At 38.0% G+C, this 20,884-nt stretch overlaps 1 protein-coding gene across 3 annotated transcripts in view; it reads right to left on the bottom strand.

Moving 5' to 3' along the window:
* The window catches only part of GRIK1 (glutamate ionotropic receptor kainate type subunit 1), a gene marked incomplete at both ends in the record, with an annotated part of 384,593 nt that overhangs the window by 41,514 nt on the left and 322,195 nt on the right, over window positions 1-20,884 (bottom strand). For 2 of the 3 annotated variants that reach the window (XM_080810092.1, XM_080810093.1), the window contains 5 exons: window positions 3,763-3,986; window positions 4,617-4,820; window positions 6,623-6,736; window positions 11,666-11,710; window positions 14,076-14,183. In XM_080810092.1, the coding sequence (XP_080666218.1) occupies window positions 3,763-3,986; window positions 4,617-4,820; window positions 6,623-6,736; window positions 11,666-11,710; window positions 14,076-14,183 (695 nt within the window). The remainder of the gene's footprint in view (window positions 1-3,762; window positions 3,987-4,616; window positions 4,821-6,622; window positions 6,737-11,665; window positions 11,711-14,075; window positions 14,184-20,884) is intronic. The other variant, XM_080810094.1, reaches the window with a different exon arrangement.

The following is a 20,884-nucleotide window of genomic DNA, read 5'->3' as shown; positions in this document are numbered from 1 at the left end:
GTGAACAATTAATCTAATTTTCTAAGGCAGAAAGGAAAACTGTCTAAGCAGCAGTATGATTCTGCCTGCTCTGCAAAGATATTTTAAGTTCTTTCTCTCCAGGATTCTGAGTGATTTGCATTGGACGGAGGGATATTAAGTGTTGGTAGAAAGCCGTGCTGAAAGACACTGGGTTTTCATGATAAAATAGGTCTACCTGTTGCCCGGATATAGAAATTTCAGCTTGAAATGCGTAATGCCTGCTTAAAGATAGCCAGTGAAACAGCAGTGTCAGCATCAGGAAAGCTGGGGGAAAATTAGTATATGACTTGCAAAAATGATATTCTGAAGCTGTTATTCCCAATTGATATTGATCTTTAGTAAAATGACAGAGAAAGGGACAAATGTGCTTAGCATTGGTGTCAAAATTTGCATATAAAAAAGTAACATTATGTTGAAATGTAAAGGTTCATTTTGGGTTTATGTTTATATATACCGAGCTTTTACTTGAATGGGAGATATAAAACAATCCTGAGACTGGAAATCTCTAATTAAGGGATTCTTTTACGGCTGGGAATGGATATTGGGCTGCATCAAGGAGTGGGAGAATGGTTCATCTTTTAAAGGACAGAGCTCTGTTTGAGCTTCTGATATAACTGTTGGGTTTGTATTATAACTTCAGAATTACAGTCAAAAGTTTTCTTAATTTTTTTTTTACTAAATGACAACTTAAAAATGTTCATTTTTAACAAGATAAACATAAATCATAAAATGTAAGCAGGTGTGGTATCTAGATCTTTGGTTTATTCAAATTGTGTGTTCATGATAGACATAATTCCTTGGGGTTAAATGTTTTTCAAAAAGTAATTTAAAAAATGTTAACCACAAAACAAAAACCCTGACATACACATTTTTAGCATCATAACTAAACAAGTCATAGTAACTTAAATGTTTATATAGTTTTCTTTAGTTTGTTTAACTTTATGAATTCAATTCAGTTTAGCAAATGATTTTTAAACATCTATCTAGTGAGACCATTAGCCTAAATGCAGTGATGGGCTTTATTTTTTTCCCCTTTAAAAGGATATAAAAAGATATACTTCAAAACACAAATTCAAAAACCTCCCAAGAGCTAACAATGATTATGAGATTACATTTTTTATTTCTACTTCACTAACTCTGAAGGCAAATCACAAAGGTGGTAGCAGAAAGCTGTCTCACATCTTCGCTTCTTGGTGCAGAGTGACCAAGTTCACTGTCTCAAAGTATGGTGGTGGGAAGTAAAAGCAAATTGGCACATCTATGCAACAAGGGTAGATACAAATATATCCAAAATATATTTAGGGGTTTTATGCAGTGGAAGTAGGAATGGATTCAAGAGTGTAGAGATGAATGTAGTTGGATCCCCATGATGGTGCACCTGTGCACTGCAGGGAGTTCCCCCCCCCACCCACATTCCACCACAACGGTGTTTGCAACAATCCCACTTTTCTAAGACCCAGAATGAGAAGGAAGGCCATGAGAAGGAGATGACAAGGAGAATAAGCTAAACAAAGATCTGGTTTATAAACGGTGCTGTTGGTGAGTAGGAATATTGAGTAGATAATATTGATTGGGGGGCTGTTTTCCTTATAGAGATAGAATGAAGTCAGAAAATATAGGGCTCTGAGTCACTGATTGCTGATAGAGAAAGAGTCAAAATGAGGAGGGGAAAATGACTGAATGTCACATTATTCTGACATATTCTGATGATAAAAATAAGGTAATTTAAAGGCACAGCTGGGGTCAGGTGTAAAGGGGTACTTTTAGCCTGTATTCTTGAAATAACTTCAGAATGCTGTTTACATGTCCTGTCTCCCATTGGCTGTAATCAATCAGTATGATAAATAACATTTTTGGTCATCAGCATTGTCTTGCTTATTCTACTCATCAACATCCCTGCTTAGACAGAGCAGCAGATCGGGGGAGATGGAAACCCATGTCCCTCTGCTGCTTGGTTGCTCTGCTGTCTCCAATGTCACCCAACAAATGTGGGCCCCAGAACAGAAGAATGGAACAATGAGTCAATGCAAAATTTCTTATTCATCACTCAAATGTTCATCAAGTGGCCATTTATTATATAGCCATTCTAGGGCAGTATTAATTTCACTTACTAACAAGTAATAAGAAATGCACCTCCAAAGGTGAGCAACTTATCTTTTAAAATTTGATACCCAAAGCAGTATCTTTAATTTTTTAAAGCATGGTCTCTCAGTCTTGGTGCTATTGACATTTTGAGGAAACTCTTTTTTGTTGGGAATTGTCTGCATACTATAGTGTGTTCAGTGGCATCCCTGAACTCTACCCACTTTATGTCAGTAGCATTTTCCACCCTCAGTTGTGATAACCAAAAAAATGTTTTTAGAGCATAGACAAATGTTACCTGAACGATAAAATCTCTCCTAGTTGAGAACCACTGATTTAGAACACTAAAGTATCAAAACACAGTATCACTGCACATACACATTAATATATTATCTTCTGTGGGGGGAATTATGGAAAGAGAGCTTTGGTCATTATTTAAAGTAGCTTAATACTTGGCCAAAATTTGGAAAATGACCTGGGATCTGGTAATGATACACTTTATAAGGCATGAATTATGGAGAAAACATCTATTTCATATTGAATGTATAAATAACCAGATGTGAGCACACATATTCATTTAGTTTGACTGTATCTGTGTGTCTCATGCATCTTTAAGACTTTCTAGTCTAGGTTATTTTCCCAAGCTAGCTTTATAATTATGCCAGGGAAAGAGTTACCTGGCATTAATCAAAACCAGAGAGTGGACAATGACAGAGAGCTGGCATGAAGAAATATTTCTCATAGAAATTCCTGGAGGGAAAACAAAAATTGATCAGGGAAAAAAGTTTGCTGAGTTTTGTTGAAAGATGAAAAAGATTGAAAACAAGTGGGGAACATACAAAAGCAATTATTTTTTTACATGGTCTATCTAGGGATATCAAATGTTTAAGCCAACAGAAAGATGAAATAGCTGTGTTTCAAATTCAGCATCAAAGGTATTTAGAAAATATAATCTACTGAAAGGTATAAAGATCCTTTGAAGAACTGTGTAAAGTAGAATGGTTAAATATAGAGTTATCTCAGAAAATAAAACCTAAGTTGAATCATCAGTGGTAGCATAAATATTTCATGCCTCTAGACTCTACCTGTTAGTAATCTTTCTTTTTCATGGTTATTTCTAGAATGCTCTTTCACTCTCTAAAGTTTTTAAAAATAAATTTTATCAAATTTTCAAAGCATTTTTCTTTGTTCCTGAGGATTATGCAATCTTGTTTCACCCAGTGTTTCTTACTTGCTACAATAATTCCTAGCTAACCTTTTTTCTGTTTTGTGTAATGGAATATTCCAAGGGTCAAGTATCTGGACACCATTTTTCTCTTCCTGTTGAAACATTTTAGATTTATTAGCTGAGCTGTTGCTTTGTTGTAATTCAGGGAAAACAGGTAAACAAACATTTTATGCTTCCTGAAATACTGTGATGATTAAATTAATATAAAAATTATCTTCTTGTTGTCTTTTAAAAGTATCTTTATTAAAAAAAATCAGAAGATATTCATTCACAGCATGGCCTTTGAGGAAGAACTTGACAGAAGAGAGCACTAGGCAAAACTAAAATAACATTTAAAGTTCTTAACCTATGTTTACCTAGTCTAGAGCATACGTGATAATACGAGACTGACCTAAATCTGTTTTTGTAAATTCAGTAGTTCTCAAACTTACCTTGCAATCACAAAGAGTACACAACTGACTCCCAGGCAGGCTAAGAGCACATACATCCAAATGTCAGGAGACAGGGGATTGAGGAAGGAGAAGACTCCCGGATTGGTACCATTGGGCTTCCTGTAGAGAATGCTGATGCCCAGTGTCATGAAGGGTTTGGAGAAGTCAATGACTTTCTCCCGAACGTAGGTAATGGTAAGAGGAGCCACTGCCAGATCAGCCTTCTGCAAAAGCAAGTTAAAATCATTGTCTTAGTTGCCTCACTTCCCGGCAAATGTCTGGACTTTCCTGGGTCCTCCTGATCTATATTTCTCAATTCCAAATGTTTCTCATGCAAGAAGCTTCTGTAATGATTGGCTCTAGTATAAAAACAGTTGATTTACATAGTTGTTCTTGTGAAATAGTATTTATCAGCAAAGAGAAACCAGAAGGTATGAAATACAAACAGACAGGCATATATACATTCTGGAATGAAATGGAGGAAAAAGCTGCAGGGGGTTATCTTTAAAAAGGGCAGTGAGCCAAGCAAGGAAGGAGCCACTTGGTCATAAAATCAACTGACAAGATGAGACTTTAAGCTGCAAACTGTAGAATTCATTATCAAACTTAAGAATCACTCTGGTTTATTCTTCAGCATGAAAGATGGACCTATAAATTTTTGTCCTCACTTGCCCTTCTACGTAAGCAACTCCATTTCCTTGTTGTTTTCTCCTACTTCTTAAACCATTTTTAGGGTTCAAAAAAAGGTAACATTTCTTCTGACCCCGACTCAATCGTTTTTTTCTCTTTTACCTCTTGCTATGCATTTTGTAGGACACTTAAAACCCACATATAAAAGATGTATTTCTGCTTACATGATCTATAAGTTCTTTGACCATTCCATTCCACTCTCCTTTGTCATTCTGTGCTCCATATTTGCCATCAGGGACAAGTTTGACGTCATAAATGAAACCCAAGATGTTTGACAATTCCTTCAAGAGATCCAGGCAATATCCTTCAAATCTGTCATTTCCATATAAAGGCTTATCAGATTTCCTGTACATCACATAGGGTTCTTCCTATATGAAACAAATCAAATATGAAAACCCTGTTATAAGGAAGGCAGAATTTCCTCCATCCACAGTCAGAAAGTATAAAATATTTGAAAATGATTATTAAGATTTCAGAGTAAGGAAGTTAGTCACTCACCTACCTGCCTTCCCTAAACTCATTTTCCTTATACCCTCTACCAATACAGAACATTTCCCATATCAGTATCTCTCCCTCTTCAGCGTGTGAATGAGACTGTTTTCCTCCACTGCTGAGGACAGGGCTGTGAGTGACGAGTATGATAGGGACACAACTGAGGACACAGTTGAGGTCCAGCAATGAAGGACCAGATGTCTGGCCTTCATCTATCCCCACACCCAGACTTCCTTTGCATGTCCCCCCTACTTCCTGGCTTTTACATAAGAGCTTTGTCTACTAACAAAAAGGAAATTTAAATCAGCGAATACAGCCTCTTGCTCTTCAAACTTCCTACCTACTAAATATTCTCATTTCCTCATCTCTCAGTTAAATTTCATTTCAGTTTCACTATTCACTTTTATCTACGTATTTTCATTGGTTTTCTTTAGGGTATCTTGTACAAAGACTATTTCTATGTCTTCTTAAATTATCAGTTCCGTTTTCTTATTTGAACTCAAATACTTCAAATCTTATATTTGGTAATTCTTTGCTTATACGCTTACATAATAAACCCCCTATTCCATGAATAATTAGCATTTCTTTACTACCACCTTTAACCTTATTCTCATTTGGCTAAATGAAAATTTATTTTATAACATTAGGATAGTTACTACATTACTGATATGTCCTTTAACTTCTCATACATTTTTTTTCCCCAGACATTTAAGACCCATTTAGGCTTATCCTCAAACAAACTGTTAGAAATAGAAAATTCTACATTTCCATGAGTTGGTTGCTGGGAAAGTAGTCACCAGAAAAACAAAACTATTTTTATTATGGATGAACAATTCTTAGAAGTTAACGGTTTCAGAAATAAATTGGTCTGTCATTATAGACTGAATCAAATAAAGCAGGAATGTCTGAAAGATTTTAGAGGTGGCCACTCCTGGCTTTTATTCTTTGGGTTAGGGCTGGAAAAGAGAAAAAATGAACAACCTGTGGATATACAATGACTGGATGGGGTATGATCAGGGGTCTAATTGGAAGCAGAAAGTCCCCTCGCCTGGGTTTTTGAAAAACTTCTTAGTAAAGGGGTTATTTACAGAGGTGTGAGCAAGGCAGAGGGAGCCAACAAGAATGGAGGTGGGAGGAATGGTGGGGTATAAACATCCAGGAACCAACATAATCAGGAAACTTGTAGCACTTAGGGCTAAGGCAGGCAGGAGGAAAGAGTGCTCCTGGAATCCAAGACAGCAGAGGTCTGGAAGCAGGATCACTGACAGAATAAAAACTGTGGTTATGAAGTATAGAGGTTCTGAGAAAACCACTGGAGGCAGGAGAAAAATGTTCTTACTTCTCTTTCCCTACTTCCTTGGTCTCTTGCCAGAGTCTCTATTTGGACGAAACCAACCAGCAGCCAGGCAGCAAGGGAGACTAACTGAGTGGGGCCAGAGAGTGGAACAGGGCAGAGTTGAGAAAGGATTGAAGGTAGGAGATATGCAGAACATTGCAGGAAGCTTCTAATTCAGTGCAATTATAGGTGCATACAAACATAAGATATAGTGTCCTAATTAAAAATTAAAAATAGACATTTGCAGACAAAGTTGTTGGCATGAAAAAGATAGCTGAAGAATTCTTCAAAGTCTAGGGCAGGATTATGGATAAGACCCTGAATTCCACTCAGTCTACTTACCAAAATGGTGGTGACGATGAGTGTCCTGTTGGCCAGTGAATCAGTGATATTGTTGGACCTGTCTTTATTGCCATCGGTCATGTTAAGCCCACTGTTGGAGTTCCAAATCCCAATCTACACAGAACATAATACATCAGAGGCTGCTGGCTGTCAGTGACCCCATTTACATTAAAGCGAGTCCCCTTCTACACCAGGAATGGATATAAAAGCTTAGAGTCAGGGGAGAAGACACTGAAGCCACTCACTGTGGGAAAATGAACAACAAAGGAATGAGTGTGCACAAGGAACAGGAAAAATTAGTGCCATTTTGAATAGAGTGGGGAGAGGTCTTTTTGTTTATTAATATATTAAGCTCACTGTTCTTTTTTAAATAAAGAATTCTTAAATGAGTATCAGATTTTTCTTTCAGTATGTATGTTTTGAGCACCTGTTCTATGCCATGCCTTGTTCTGGGCATTGGAGGACGTAGAAATGGACAAAACAGACAAAACTTTCTTCACTGGTAGAGCTTATGTTCTAGTGATACAAACCTTACATTGCCAAAGTGGTACCATTGGTGTCTGTAAAATTTATAAGGAATGAGATGAAAGGAGCTAGATGGATGATGGAGAGATGGGGCATCTAAAAGAGAAAAACATAGATGGAAGAAAAAAGTGTGGATGAACAGTAGACTGACCCTGTCTTCATTGAGGAGTCAGTGCTGGGCAGGGGTGCCTATTACTCTTCTGTTTACTTGGTATGTCTGTGCACTGCACTATGAACTCCTTCAGTGAGGGTTTTCATTCTTATTGCTCATTGATCTATCACAGAACCACCCATGGTGATTACTAGTCAGTGAAACCCAATGTTCTTTTAAAAATTAATGACCCACAGTTTTCTCCAGTGGCCAAGTCACTCCTGGGTTTGTAGGCTCTAAAGAAGTACATTGATTTGTTTAGCTTTTGGAGAAACCTAGGAGAAAAGCCTCAGGGAACCAAGCTGTTTATCTGAAGCTTTCTGTAGGCATTTATCGCCAGCCTGGTGAGACAGACAGAATGCAGATGTGTTTCAAAGGCAGGCAAAGCTAACGTCTGCGTGACCTTGGGCGAGCTGGTAACCTTTCCAAGCTTTGGTTCTCTATCTGTAAAGTACGTCATCTGGAGATTGAGAAGACCAAATAAGAAGGTGCACAGAAAAGTGTTGGTAATTGTTAAGAGCTACACAAACATTGATAATAAAGGGCATTCAAATAGCTGCCCCAGTAACTTCTTCAAGCTTGCCCTGCTGTGAAAAAATTTGGATTGTGAGTGAAATTGTTTATTTATTTATTTATTTTAATTTAGAGGCAAATTAAGTAGAGGAGCCATGAAGTACAGGGGCAATTGAGGAACACTAACACTTGGACAGACTCTGGGATAAGCTGGGGTAGACCCATGTTTGATCCCTGAATATATTCTCCCAATGGGAGGACATTGCCTGCCTGGGCAGAATATAAGCATTACAGACAGACTTTTGTCCAGCTCTTAGCTTTGCAATGTCCCAGCAGTGTGACCTGGGGCAGGTTCATTAACCCTGCTGTGCCTCAATTCCTCATCAGCAAAGTGGAGGAAGGAGGGCTTTTCTGATGATTAAATAAAATATCACCAGTGGGAATGTTATGCCTCTTCTTTCCTTTTCTACTTCTTTACTTTGATTTATTGCCTAAATATAGCAGTTGGAAATTCATTTAGCTTGACAAATACTCTTTTCAGACACATAAATTTTTTGAGGAAGTTTCAAGAGCTATCACACGTCCACACATCAGTGTGAACTATTTCAATGGTACTGTTTTCTTTCTCTGCTTAGTAAGAGTTAGTTGGCCAATGAGATAGGGAGACAGGTCTAGGTTAATGGGGGCTTGGAGCTAGTGTTTGCATTTGGAAGTATTTTGAGTCTGTCTGTAATGAGGTTACTTGATGCAGACTTGGGAAATAAGACAGCACCTTTAATAACCATTTAGTCTTTCCACCATCAAGGGTGATACCTGTCATAGAACACAGCCAATGCACACAACATCTGTGAGCTGAAGAATCTTCAGATTTCTTTGGTTGGTTTTTAAACTCAGGAAAGGGGGACAACTTTTTCTGCTCTTTCTTCTCAATGTGTACTTCTTCTCCCACTTTTTTGAGGCAAAGACCCTTGTTTTTAGGAAACATAACTCAGCGAGACACACCTGGAGTCTGTTGGTTTTCATCCAAAGCTATACTTTAGGTTCTGAGCAATTGACTTCTAATTTGATGAACGATGTGTATAAATTGGGCTGTGGCTATACTTCTAATTAAAACTCGACTTAGGCACTGGGGAGAATGGAACCTAACTTAATTAAGTATTGAAAAGTGGAGAAAATAACTGTGTTTGTAACCAATTTGTTAAGTGATGGAATGTGTTCTCTTAATTAATTTCTATTGATGTCAAGTGTGTTTGAAGGAACTATACTAATATTTGAAAATGGCAGTGTTGAATGGCCTCACAATATCATTCGCTTTTAAGATACAAACTTGAAACTGTGGACAAATGCACCCCACAGCTTAATGTCTGGCTTTTATTTCTTTTACCAGCCCGACCCAAAGTGAGGAGTTCAGATATCATTGCTGCAGCATTTCCAATCAACTGAGTCCCAGAGTCCCATTCAGTGTGAACTTTCTTCCATGAAATGAGAAAGGGAGAATATTTTTTCCTACTATCTGTGTAACAGAGGTCTCTTCAAATCTGGACTAAAAGAGTATCAAGGTTATTCCAAGGTTATTCCTGGGAAGTGGACAGTATACATAGGGAGTTTGAATGACCACAGCCTTCTGTTTTTGAATTGTTTAACCAGCAAAACAGAAGTCGAGTGTGTACGTGTGTATGTGTGTATTTTGAAGATAAGTAGTCAACTGACTTTACCTGTTAATTAAATGGACACATCAGCAAATGAATGTCTATTTCAAAAGAAACAAGTTCTCACGAGTCCTGTGCATTGGAGGGAGGGATGCAGTTAACCAGATGCCTGGGCATTTAACATTTCAGTCTTGTTATCTGACCTTGGAGGAGTGCCTCCAGGAAGCAGAACCTCAATTTTCAAACCATAGAGCAAAAGCAGAGAGCCATAATTTGCCAGTGAGAAGTAGCGGAGTGTGGATCAATTATTTGTGGGGAGGAACACTCAAGAGCTAAATTGTCTGGTCTTGCCTTCTTTCACTTTGTAAACGGGCATGCGGGAGCAGCCATTTATTATCTAGGACAAGCAAGCGAAGCTTCTGAAAATGAGTGCCCAAATGACGTTAAGCAAACTTTTTTTAAAAAGTGACACAACAAAAGGGTGTTCAGAGAGCGACTAGCATCCATTTTCCAGACCTACAGAGTGATCCACATAAAGTCAAAATCCAAAATTGCTGAGTGAAATATCAAGTATTTAGGAAAGAAAATAAGAGACTTGTCAGTTTCTTGTACCATGGGACTTATGAACACACATTTTAGTGACAGACTTTGGAAAGATTGCTACATCTTCTTTTGGGAAAAAAATGCAGGTGGACTATTCTATACTCAATAAGGTCAGCATTCAAAGAGCTTTTGGAATTTGAATGTGTGTCTTGTTGGAAAAGGACAATAGATCTTAAGTGCCAGTGCTAGGGTTACTGTAAATTGTTGATGAGCAGTCATAACACAAAACAGCACACCACAGCGTATGCAACTTACAATGTGGGCAATGCTAGGTCAGCAAGAAGGAAGAGGTACAAAGGCATGATGTTGTATCCCTGGGAAGTGTGGGTGGGGGTGGGGTGATGATTGCAGTTTAGTGACAAATAGAGGACATTCCCCTCCCCTGCATGTAATTTCAGAGCTTGGATTCCATTCCCTAGGATATTTGGTTTGAATTAATTCAACATTGCATAAAGTGCCTGGAGTCTCAAGCTGGATTAGTGGAATAAGCTTCTTTCTGGGGGCCAGTTAGGTTCATCTATTTATTAGCAATGAGGAAAACGAGATTGCCTTCTCTATGCCTTTGGTAGTCTGATTCATTGAAGATTAAAACATGGATATTAAACTTACATTTTTTAAACTTAAAAGGACATTTTTGAACTCATCTACTGAGTACTACCAAAAGAAAGTCAAATTTTGGACCACAAGGAGAAACTGTTTACGCTTTCTATGGCTTAAATGATAATTTGCAAGATAAAAGCAAACCTGACAAAACCGTTCAAGTCGAACAACCTGAAGTAATTCAAGTTGCATCCGTCAATCATTAGATATTTTAGCAATTAGGTTTAGGGAGAGAGAGAGAAAACAAAAGACAATGTTTGCATATCACTGGGACATTTTCCTGATCCAAATGTTTTTAATGTCTAACATTTGCTTATACAATAAATCTGTGTGCATTCATTGACAACATGATACTGTACAATAAACTATGAAATAGGGGGTGTTAGAATTTACAAGATAATCTCATTTCCCTTCCAGAGTCTCTAATGTTTTTGTCCTGGAAACTGGCTCTGAAACAAATTGCCAGACAATATGCACTGACAAAGATCCTACGCAAAACAAAGATATCTCCTGAGAGAAGGGAATTTCTGAAAATGGCTCCTGTTTTATGGTGGTGACTTTGAGGGAAATGTCTTATCCTAGCCTTCTCAGTCTCAGCCTATCTGAACAGTCTGATGGATCAAATCTATTGTTTTCATGCCTCTTAGGGAAAATATTTAGTGATTTGAAAAGGAATATAAATGGACAAGTGTCTGCTTCTGTTGCAATAACCTGCTTTCAGTGCTAACTAGGACTGTTCCTGCCTCGGAGAAACAAAAATAATCTAGGGGGAAATATTTAATCCATTACTATTTAATCCATCTCAAGCATGTTTTCAATTCATGAGTCATGTTATTGAGAGACAACATACTCAATCACCCCCTTCTCTCTTCATACAGACGATTGCCTCTAAACTGCAATTAGAGATCTACCGGTCGGGCAAAACCAGAAAGGTGCAGGTTTCTCCTCTGACATTCCCCACCCCACTCCCAGAGCTCCTGCAGTTTTTGTCCGAGTACAAACCTTCTTCCACACTTTATATAAGTGTTTAGACACTTCGCCAGCAGCCTTCGTTTTCAGAGGGAAAAATAAAAATAGCACTTAATTAAAATGGAGCATGGAACCCAGAAGGTATCAAGGTGTGTGAGCGCTCAGCGTGTTACATTCCCCACCCACTGTTTGGAATCTTGCATGTTAATTTATCTTGCACATAAAACCTGAACACGGTAAAGAGATGAACTATGTACTTGGGTCCCACAGAAGTTACTTCCACTTAGTAGTACAGCCCGATGTTCACTTTTGCTTTCCCGCATCAAAAAAAAAAAAAAATCATATAAAGATCACTTTAATATGCATAGCTTTGCTGCAGAGTGAAAGGGTCTTCATCATTCTTTAAGAAGACCTGTTCAAGGTATTTCCATAAGCAGAATCAATCCACACACTCACGCACACGCTATTGCTAAGCAAGAAGAAAGCACACTACACGTGATGACATGTTCTTTGATTATGGGCATCCAGGCAGTAGGCACTTGAGTGGAAGTGAAAAAATGGGACTTTTTTTTTTTTAAACAATTTTCTCTGTGGACCCCATGAGAGGCTGACATGAAAAGACTGGGCATCTCCTCCCGTGGCTCCTGAGAGAGATGGGCTGGCTTCCCCATTGCCTTAAGGCCCAGTCATTCCTTCCCGGAATGGAGCCCAAGTCACCTGAAGAAAGAAAAGTTATTGCAAACAATGAAGAGATAAGAAACAAATTGAGAAAACACTTTCATCTAATTTGATTTTGCCTTTGATGGGAAAACACCAATGGAGTGTGCATAATATTGCCGCGTATAAATAGCTGTGAAGGCACAACGATGGCTCCGTCTCTTTCATCACACGTCGGAGCCAGAGCGATGTTTTCTTAACAGCTTTTCTTCCCCGTTCACTTCTATACATTAACAGAGTGGAGGGGGGAGACAGGCGTGCACAGAGGAGCAGACTTTTTTTTTTTTTTTTTTAAACAGCCATTAGAAGCTTTCAGTCCCTAAAAATATTCTTTTCTTTTCTTTTGTGTCCACAGCCCTGATGGAGGCGAGGTGGGTGCCTTGTGCTCTGTCAGAGGTGTTAAACTAACAAACCAGCAAATCCAAGTGAAGAGACCCCAGGGAAAGAGACAGAGAGATGGAAAGACAGAGAGAGAGAAGGAGAGAGAGAGAAGACAGAGAGACATAGAGAGAGGGTCAGGAAGAGCCAGAGAGAGAGAGAGAGAGAGAGAGAGAGAGAGGCAGAGACAGAGACACAGAGAGAGGCAGAGAGACAGAGCCAGGAAGAGAGGGCATTTTCGAAATGGGAACCTGTGCACATAATGTATACCCTCCGAGCTGCAAACTAATAATTTTCCTCAAACGTTTCCACACCAGTGGTCACCATCTATTACATTCAGCCTAATTAATCTTTGTTTGTTTTAATTAGGCTATTTAGGAATGGGTCATAGTCAGGACCTTAAAAAAATATGTTTTAGTTACCAAAAGAAACAGAACATAAATGGAAATCTTATCTCATTTTTAAAATCAACCCAAACATTTCAATTAAGTAAGTAACTGGTTGCCAAAGGTACTCTTCTATAGGAAATGGACCTTCTTGTCCACTACAGTGAAAAAAAAAAATGTTGGATTACAGAATTTTGATTTTCAGATGATTGTTTTGGGGGTTTCAAAGCCTTTTTTTCCTTTAAGTCCTAAAGGGCAAAAATCTTCACATTATAAGTGTTAATTAATTCCAGCACATAATTGTGAATAATAAAATTAGTATAATAAAATACACCAAGAAGCCAAATGCTTTTATCATTATTGTTGTTATTTAACTACATAGTTCACATTTGCATTACTCTGCATGAGCTCCTATGGAACTTGGAACTTTGAATTACAACTAAAATAATCCTGAGATCAGAACGCAGCATGAAAATGATTTTTTTGGCCTATTTCCTCCTAAAATCAAGGCTCCAGTAAGCCCTTTCTCTCCTACTTTAGTCTGTCCCTCTGTCAATCTCAAGTGCAATTAAAATTCATTGCTGAGTAAAACTTGGAAACCATTCCATAGATAAATCACTGACAAACTCCTTGTTTTCCACATCTAAACATAATTTCCTAAAACCTTTGAGAGATGGGGCTAATGACAGCTTACCCATAGGGCCGTATGTATTTAATACTGTAATCATGCCTGCTGTATAAACTAAGCACTAGATGGATGTTAGCATTGCTATTAATAACATACAATTTCAGAAACTAGCATGTCAGCATCTATCAGCAGAGTAGGGAGAGAGAGCTAGAAAACTGGCCATAAATGAACATGCTAAGAGAATCATCTTATTGCTCTGCTATTTGTGGGTACAATTAAAATGCTTGAACAGTGCTCTTTATTTTATTCTGAAATTTATTATTGAGAAGGTTACCTTTTCAGTTCCTTCTTCTTTGAGACTAATAATGTCCAGATCAAAATCCTTCCTCAAGCCATCAGTTTTATTGAAGGTGATACGCCCAGTCAGACCATCCCACCGGGCCTATGGACAAAAGGAACATGGCATTACTGTTTCACACTTATCATAATCCTAACACCATCAAAACTGTAATACCTCGAATTCATCATGGTATCCAATTATTTGGTTTCACTGTGGTGTTAGAAAGCATTGCATTGCTTCAGTAGCTCAACGGCAGAACACTTCCCTGTTTTATTAGCACTCATTTATTTTGTCAGTTCTAACATCTAACATCAGTCAAATCTGTGATAGTGACAATTTAAATGGGCAGTATGGAAGGAATGACTGTAAAATAGTCTACACATGGAGTAAACAAAGTCTGGGAAGCCATAATATTCTGTTTTCCAAGGTCAAGTCAAATCCCTTTTAAGGTACTGACCAGGGAAGTATCCCCTCCCCCACTTTTTTTTTCTCTGTGAAAAGGATATAATCTGGCCATGCATTCTTGAATTTTTAGGGTATTCAGATTTAGGCCTTCCAATGTCATTTGGCCACTGTATTAGTTTCCTGTAGCTGCTGTAGCAAATTATCACAAAGTGGGGTGACTTAAAACAACAGAAATTTGTTCTCTCATATTTCTGGAGGCCAGGAGCAGATGTCCAAAATCTGTAACTGGACAAAATCAAAGTGTAACAGGGTCATGCTCCCTTGTGGAGACTCACAGGAGACTCTGTTCCTTGACTCCTCATGTTCCTGGTGGCTGCCAGCAATCCTTGTCCCATGGTGGTATCTCTCCAGTCTCTGCCTCTGTGGTCACATTGCCTTCTCCTATTCTGCCATCTGTCTACTTGTCTCTTATAAGGATACATGTGATGGTATTTAGGGCTCATGTAGATAATCCAGGATACTTACTCCACTAAAAATCCTCAGGTAAGTTATATATGCAGTGTCCTTTTTTTTTTTTTGCCAAAAATTGTAACATTTACATATTCTAGGGATTAGGACATGGATATCGTTTAGAGGAGCCATTATTCTGCCTGCCACATGTATATCCACATCATGTTAAGAACTAAAAGTCACAGCAGTCTCCCCTTCACAGAACTCACACTGGACATCTTTGGTGGTTTCATTAAATAAAAAAGAGTGTCCCCAGAGTTTCATGAGCTTTAGTCTCTAGGTGATTTTTGGCAACCTGGTCTAATTCAAGTTGACTTACAAATGAGGACACAAGGGGACTCAGTCCTAGCTGTTTTTCTCTTTCCTGACTTTACCAAAATCACTGGACATTTGTAAAATCTGAAGAAAATTCTGAAAGATGAACTATATCTGGGGTGTCTATACCACATGTGCCTGCTGACTGATTTATCTATTTGGCCAAGAGGTAGAGCAACGCAGAGGAAGTATGAGTTTATCACAGAGCTGGGTTTGAATCTCTGAAGTATGACTTCATGCAAGTGACTTAACCTGAATCTGGATTGTCTCAGATTTCAGTGTCTGATCCACGCAAGGTTTCTGTGAGATTTACATGGCACTTCACGCAATTCTTAACTCACTGAAAGCACTGAAAACTTAAGGATTATTTTGACAACTATCTTTTATTTTCCTTCCCACATTCTCCACAAACTCTGGAGTTTGGCTTTTATGACCTCACATGTCAGGACTCACATGTAGTGTCTTTTCGGATCTCTTCTGTATTTCATATTACAAACCAACATCAGATTCATTGTCCCAAAATAAAATTTTCATACTCATGAAATTTCTCCCAGCACATAAAGTACATAGTGGATTCATGGTGCCTACAAATTAGTTTAAATCTTCACTTTACACTTGAGGTTGTGATGGTTAATTTTATGTGTCAACCTGACTGGGTCATGAGATGTTGAGTTATCTAGTTAAACACGGTCTCTGGATATGCCTGTGAGGGTGTTTTCATTTGAATCAGTAGACTGAGTAAAGCAGATCTCCCCAATGCAAATGGGCATTATCTAATACACTGAGGCCCTGACTAGAACAATGAGGCAGAGGAAGGGGAAATGTGCTCTCTCCTTGTCACTGATTGAGCTTAGACATTGGTCTTCTCCTGCCCTTGGACAAGGATTTAACACTGTTGGCACTGCTGTTTCTCGTAGTCTCTGTGCCAGAAAATATCTCAGAATATAGCACCTAGTAGTTTTCAGTTTAGTAGGAACAAGAACATTAATATATTTCAACAAAGCCCTATGGGTGTGAAAAAAGATCTGCACATAGTAATTGAAGAAAGAAGTATAGGGAAGAAGTACTTACCCCAACTGCCCAGAAAGAAAGATTCAGCAATGACTCCTACAAGAGGGAAGGCCCAAGCTCTCAAAGGATGACAAATTGGCTAAGCAGGGCACCTAGGTGGCTCAGTCAGTTACGTGGCTGTGTTTGGCTCAGGTCATGATCCCAGAGTTGCAGGATCAAGCCCTGCATTGGGCTTGCTGAGCGTTGAATCTGCTTCTCTCTCTGCCCCTTCCCCCTGCTCCTTCTTTCTCTCTCTCTCTCCCTCTAATGTGGTCATTCTTTTTCAAATAAATAAATAAATAAATAATCTTTAAAAAAAAAAAAGATTGAAAAAAAAGAAGAAATTGGCCAAGCAAAGTTCTACAGCCTGAGTAAAAAGCATGAAATACAGCCATGGATCTATAATGCAAGGTAAGGAATGATGATAAATGAGCCTAGGAAGGAGGTAGGTGGGCACTTGTTCTTAAGGGTGTTATGGATTGTGCTACTTTTCACTTGGACTTTGCTCAATAGACATGTGGGAATGGTCAGAATGTTTTAAGCCTAGGAGTGTCACGAGCCGATGTGCTCTCTAGGGAGATCATTATAGCAGAACTAGGAGAAGAGGACTCAAAGATCAAGATTGCAAGCAGAGGATTGGCTGGCAAATAGTTCTCATAGAACCAAATGAAACATATTCACATGCCCACTTATGAACATAGGGACAGCACAATTCCTCCATCTCCCTGTCCCACAACTTGCACACCATTAACTATCAATGGAAATACTTCCCTAGCAGGGTAGCTGGTTTCAAGAAGAAAACATTGCCATTAAAGTTCTTACAGACGGAATAGAGAATGGGATCAACTTAATTATCAGGATCCAACACAATTAACCCAGACATATTTTCTGGCTACCCTACAGATGGAATGGGAATCATGTCAGAAGGAAATTTTATCACTTGATAATGCTGGAAGTTAAATTCATGTCAGGAAATGACACATGGACACACAAAGCCTTCAGGTCTCATCTGAGCCATCTGTATAGCCAAACTAGATGTTCAGTAACACAAAAGAAATATCTCAGATCCTTGAAATTTGCCTCCCGAGTTTATTGCCAAGGGAGGTCATAATGCCAAATGCTAGCACTAGCTTTAAAAACGAGATGGTATATTTTTACAGTTGACAGTAACACCTGTTGTTACACTTGGTGAAATACAGGTAATCACATTCTCTGCATTGGGACCAAAAAAATCAATATTGGATCCAAGTAAGGCGTGTCCTCTCCGGTGTTTATTTAGGCACACCTCCTGGCATTGCAACCTCCTTTTCCTCTCCACCATATTCCAATCCTACTTTTTATACTCTGGCCACTTCTTATTTTGCAAGTAAAAGGTTGGTTTCATGGATTGGTGGGGTAAATGAGAGCCACTAAATAAACTGCTGCATTCGTGTTGTAGCATCTAACTGAGGGTGGGAGACAATTCGTCTAAGACTTCAGTTGGGTGGAAATCTGTGCAGTGTTAGGGGTTTGGACTAAATCAGTTTTTCAGGCCTGTTCTCCCTGCTTCTCAAAATGTGCAGTTTTAACCCTCCTTCTGATCTGTGTGGAAAGAGGTAGTTTTCTTCATTAAAGTCCTACAGGATTTTCAGACAGGTTTTTTTTTTCTACAGACAACTTTTCCTTCTTGGGGGTCATGCTGTGAGTCAATTCGATACATTGTCCAGAGTTTAGGGAGCTCTCTGAAAATGGGCAAAATTGGTAGCATTTATCTCTTGATGTAGCATATAGCTCATAGCAGGGTCTTAAAATCCAGTTCAGAAATCCAATTTCATTTCCACTAAGTGTGTCTATTGTGTCCCTTTGTTTGGATTCTGTTGCGTTGGTTTGGATCTTGAATTTAGTGTTCCAGTCACTGGTGCAGTGTAATTCCCACTTCTTGCTTCTCCTCCCTGCTCATCCAAGTGGCAAAAAAGTTCCTTTTCGTGTTTTAACAATGCTTCCTTTCCTGCCTCAAATATCTACAAAGACTCCCTGCCTGGTTCTTTACTGAACTGAAACATCTTTTGACCTTCAAAGTCAAGCTTCTCTTGCGGACACAATTGCCTTGTCTTCCTGCCTCCCATCCCTATATGAGCATTTCTATGTTCTTTGTTTAGTTTTTCAAAGTAATTGTTGATTAGCATTTATTAATCATCAATGTATTATTGATTAGAGTGAATAGGCAATGACTAACTCCTGGATATGAGGAATAAGATCCATAAGGAAACGATTTTCTGGGGCAAGGCTGAAGCATATACAATTTAGATAATGATATATAATTATATTAGTCATAATTACAATTTATTTGCCTTATGTAAAAGCATTTGCACAGAGGACAATTATAGTATACTTAGCTGAAAACAATACTTAAACTATTGTCCCTATTTTAGGAAATAACTTTAATTTCTACCCTGCACAAGACCTCTTAACAATAATTGTCTAATAGCAAGTAGATCAAATGGTGTGACTTTTTTCTTTTCTCTTATCAGGCACATTATCTGATGGCCAAGAAACAGAAATCAAGAGCTGAAAGAAGAAAAAGAAAAGTTTTCATTAATATCTTACTTGTATGCTCTTTCTCAAGATAATCTTTACAATCCAAATGAATTATATATATTTTAGCTTTGAGGAAGTAAGTGGCTAGTGCCTAACTCTAGGCTCTTGTAATAGTTAACTTTTAACTTCATTTTGTAAAAATGATTGCTTTTATTCATTTTCTTTCTAAAGGGGACTTAAATATATAAAAGCACAAAAAGCCTCCTTTCTTAGAATTTTTCCTGACATAGCCATTCCTATTTACCATGGGGAATAAATTCTTTCTTATTGAAAGAAACTTCCTTTTTGAGAGCAGGAGACAATGTGCTTCTTTAGTAGATATAATCTTGTAAGGACAATGGTTTCTAGCATTTTCATTTATATATTAAGGAATTCTGCTTTTTTTGTAAGAATATTGTAAATAGAAAGTTCATGGCAAACCCAAAGGTTAGCTTTCTTTCTAATTAGATTAAGATGAGAGAAAGAAATTTTTCTATGACTATGCTATGTGTTATTGAAACTTACCAAAATTTGAAAATAAAGGAAAAAAATTAAAAAGACTGCGTGCCCTTTGTCATTGTGCCCTTTGTCATTGTGGTCCTTGTCTAAGAGGCTCACCCAAAGATGATCTGATTCTCTAGGGAAATATATCTTAATTCCCAGACGTTGTAAAATGTAAATCTATGATGTAAGCGATTTCTGTCTAATAGAAAAGATAACCCTCAAATTATAATTTTATTGCCCTGGCACGTTAACCAGTTTTGATTTTCCAGGTAGCCTCCACAATTACTTTTCCTCTACATCTCCCCGGAATGAGCTTCGTTCCCTCAAAGTTAAATGTGTCTTCAACAGTGGCTCACTTTATATTTGTGTTAGTTACATTTGTAACTATTTTAAAATTATACTTTGTTTTGGAGATGGTTCTACCAAGATGACAAAATAAACTTACCTGCCAAAGGCAAACTTCTGGGTCATTTTGTCCTCTTTATCCTAGTCCTGGAGCAGATCCCAAACAGTAATGGATTTTACCTTTTCTGATTCTTTGTTTCTCTTGTTCTTTTCTTTTCACTCTATATTTTGATACTGATTTTTGCCCAAGTATTTCAGTCTGTAAGTACCTTGCCTAACTCATAATTTTGGCTCTTTCTTTTTTTTTATACTGGGTGCAGGGACCAGGTATCTGTGTTTGGTCTCTGACCACTGGGCCATCTCTACTGCATAGTTAAGGGAGCACTTTGTGTCTCAGAAGATCTTGATTTTGAAAAAAAAAAAAAAAATCTTAGTATTGGCCATGACCAAGTCTAGGGACTAGTGGTTATCTGTATGTTAGTCCAGTCTCAAGAACACAGGCAGAAGAACACGTTGTGTACATGGGAATCTGATTTGCACGTGGCCACTAAGTCATTCTCTATTGGTTGCAACATTGAATTGGAATCTGGCGTTTTGTTCTGAGTACATGGCGGTCTGTCATGTAAAGAAAGTAATCTAATTCTCTGTCAGTAGTGTGACAAATGATTGAAAATCTGGTCTGTTAGCTTTTTTCTTTTGTCTGAGCAAGAATACATCTCAGGTTTGCTGGAAAGGAGAAATACTCCTTGAATTCTGTGTCCAAGAATGTTTGTGTTCTATGTTTACTTTCAACTCATGGCTAAGAATGTGGAACTAAGGCTGCAACCAGCAGAGACTATATCTTTGATTACTTATATTAATATACCCAGGATTCCTATTATATAGAGAAACTAAAGTTTTATTATATTTTATGTGCTACCCTTAAAAAAAAAAAACTCTCAGAAATTTCTAGCTCAGAAGCATTTTTATGTAAAAACCCAAGTGCATCTTTGACCACATTTAAGGATTTTTAAAAAAATTAACTGAAAGAATCAATACATGTCTTTCCCTTAATTTTACCAGTATTGAGTTACAGTTTCAGTCTTTTATTTTTCAATCTGTTTTTTTTGTTTCTTGAT

Source organism: Martes martes (genome assembly GCF_963455335.1).
Source record: "Martes martes genome assembly, chromosome: 1".
Taxonomy (NCBI): Eukaryota; Metazoa; Chordata; class Mammalia; order Carnivora; family Mustelidae; genus Martes; species Martes martes.
This window is presented reverse-complemented; position numbering and strand designations above follow the sequence as displayed.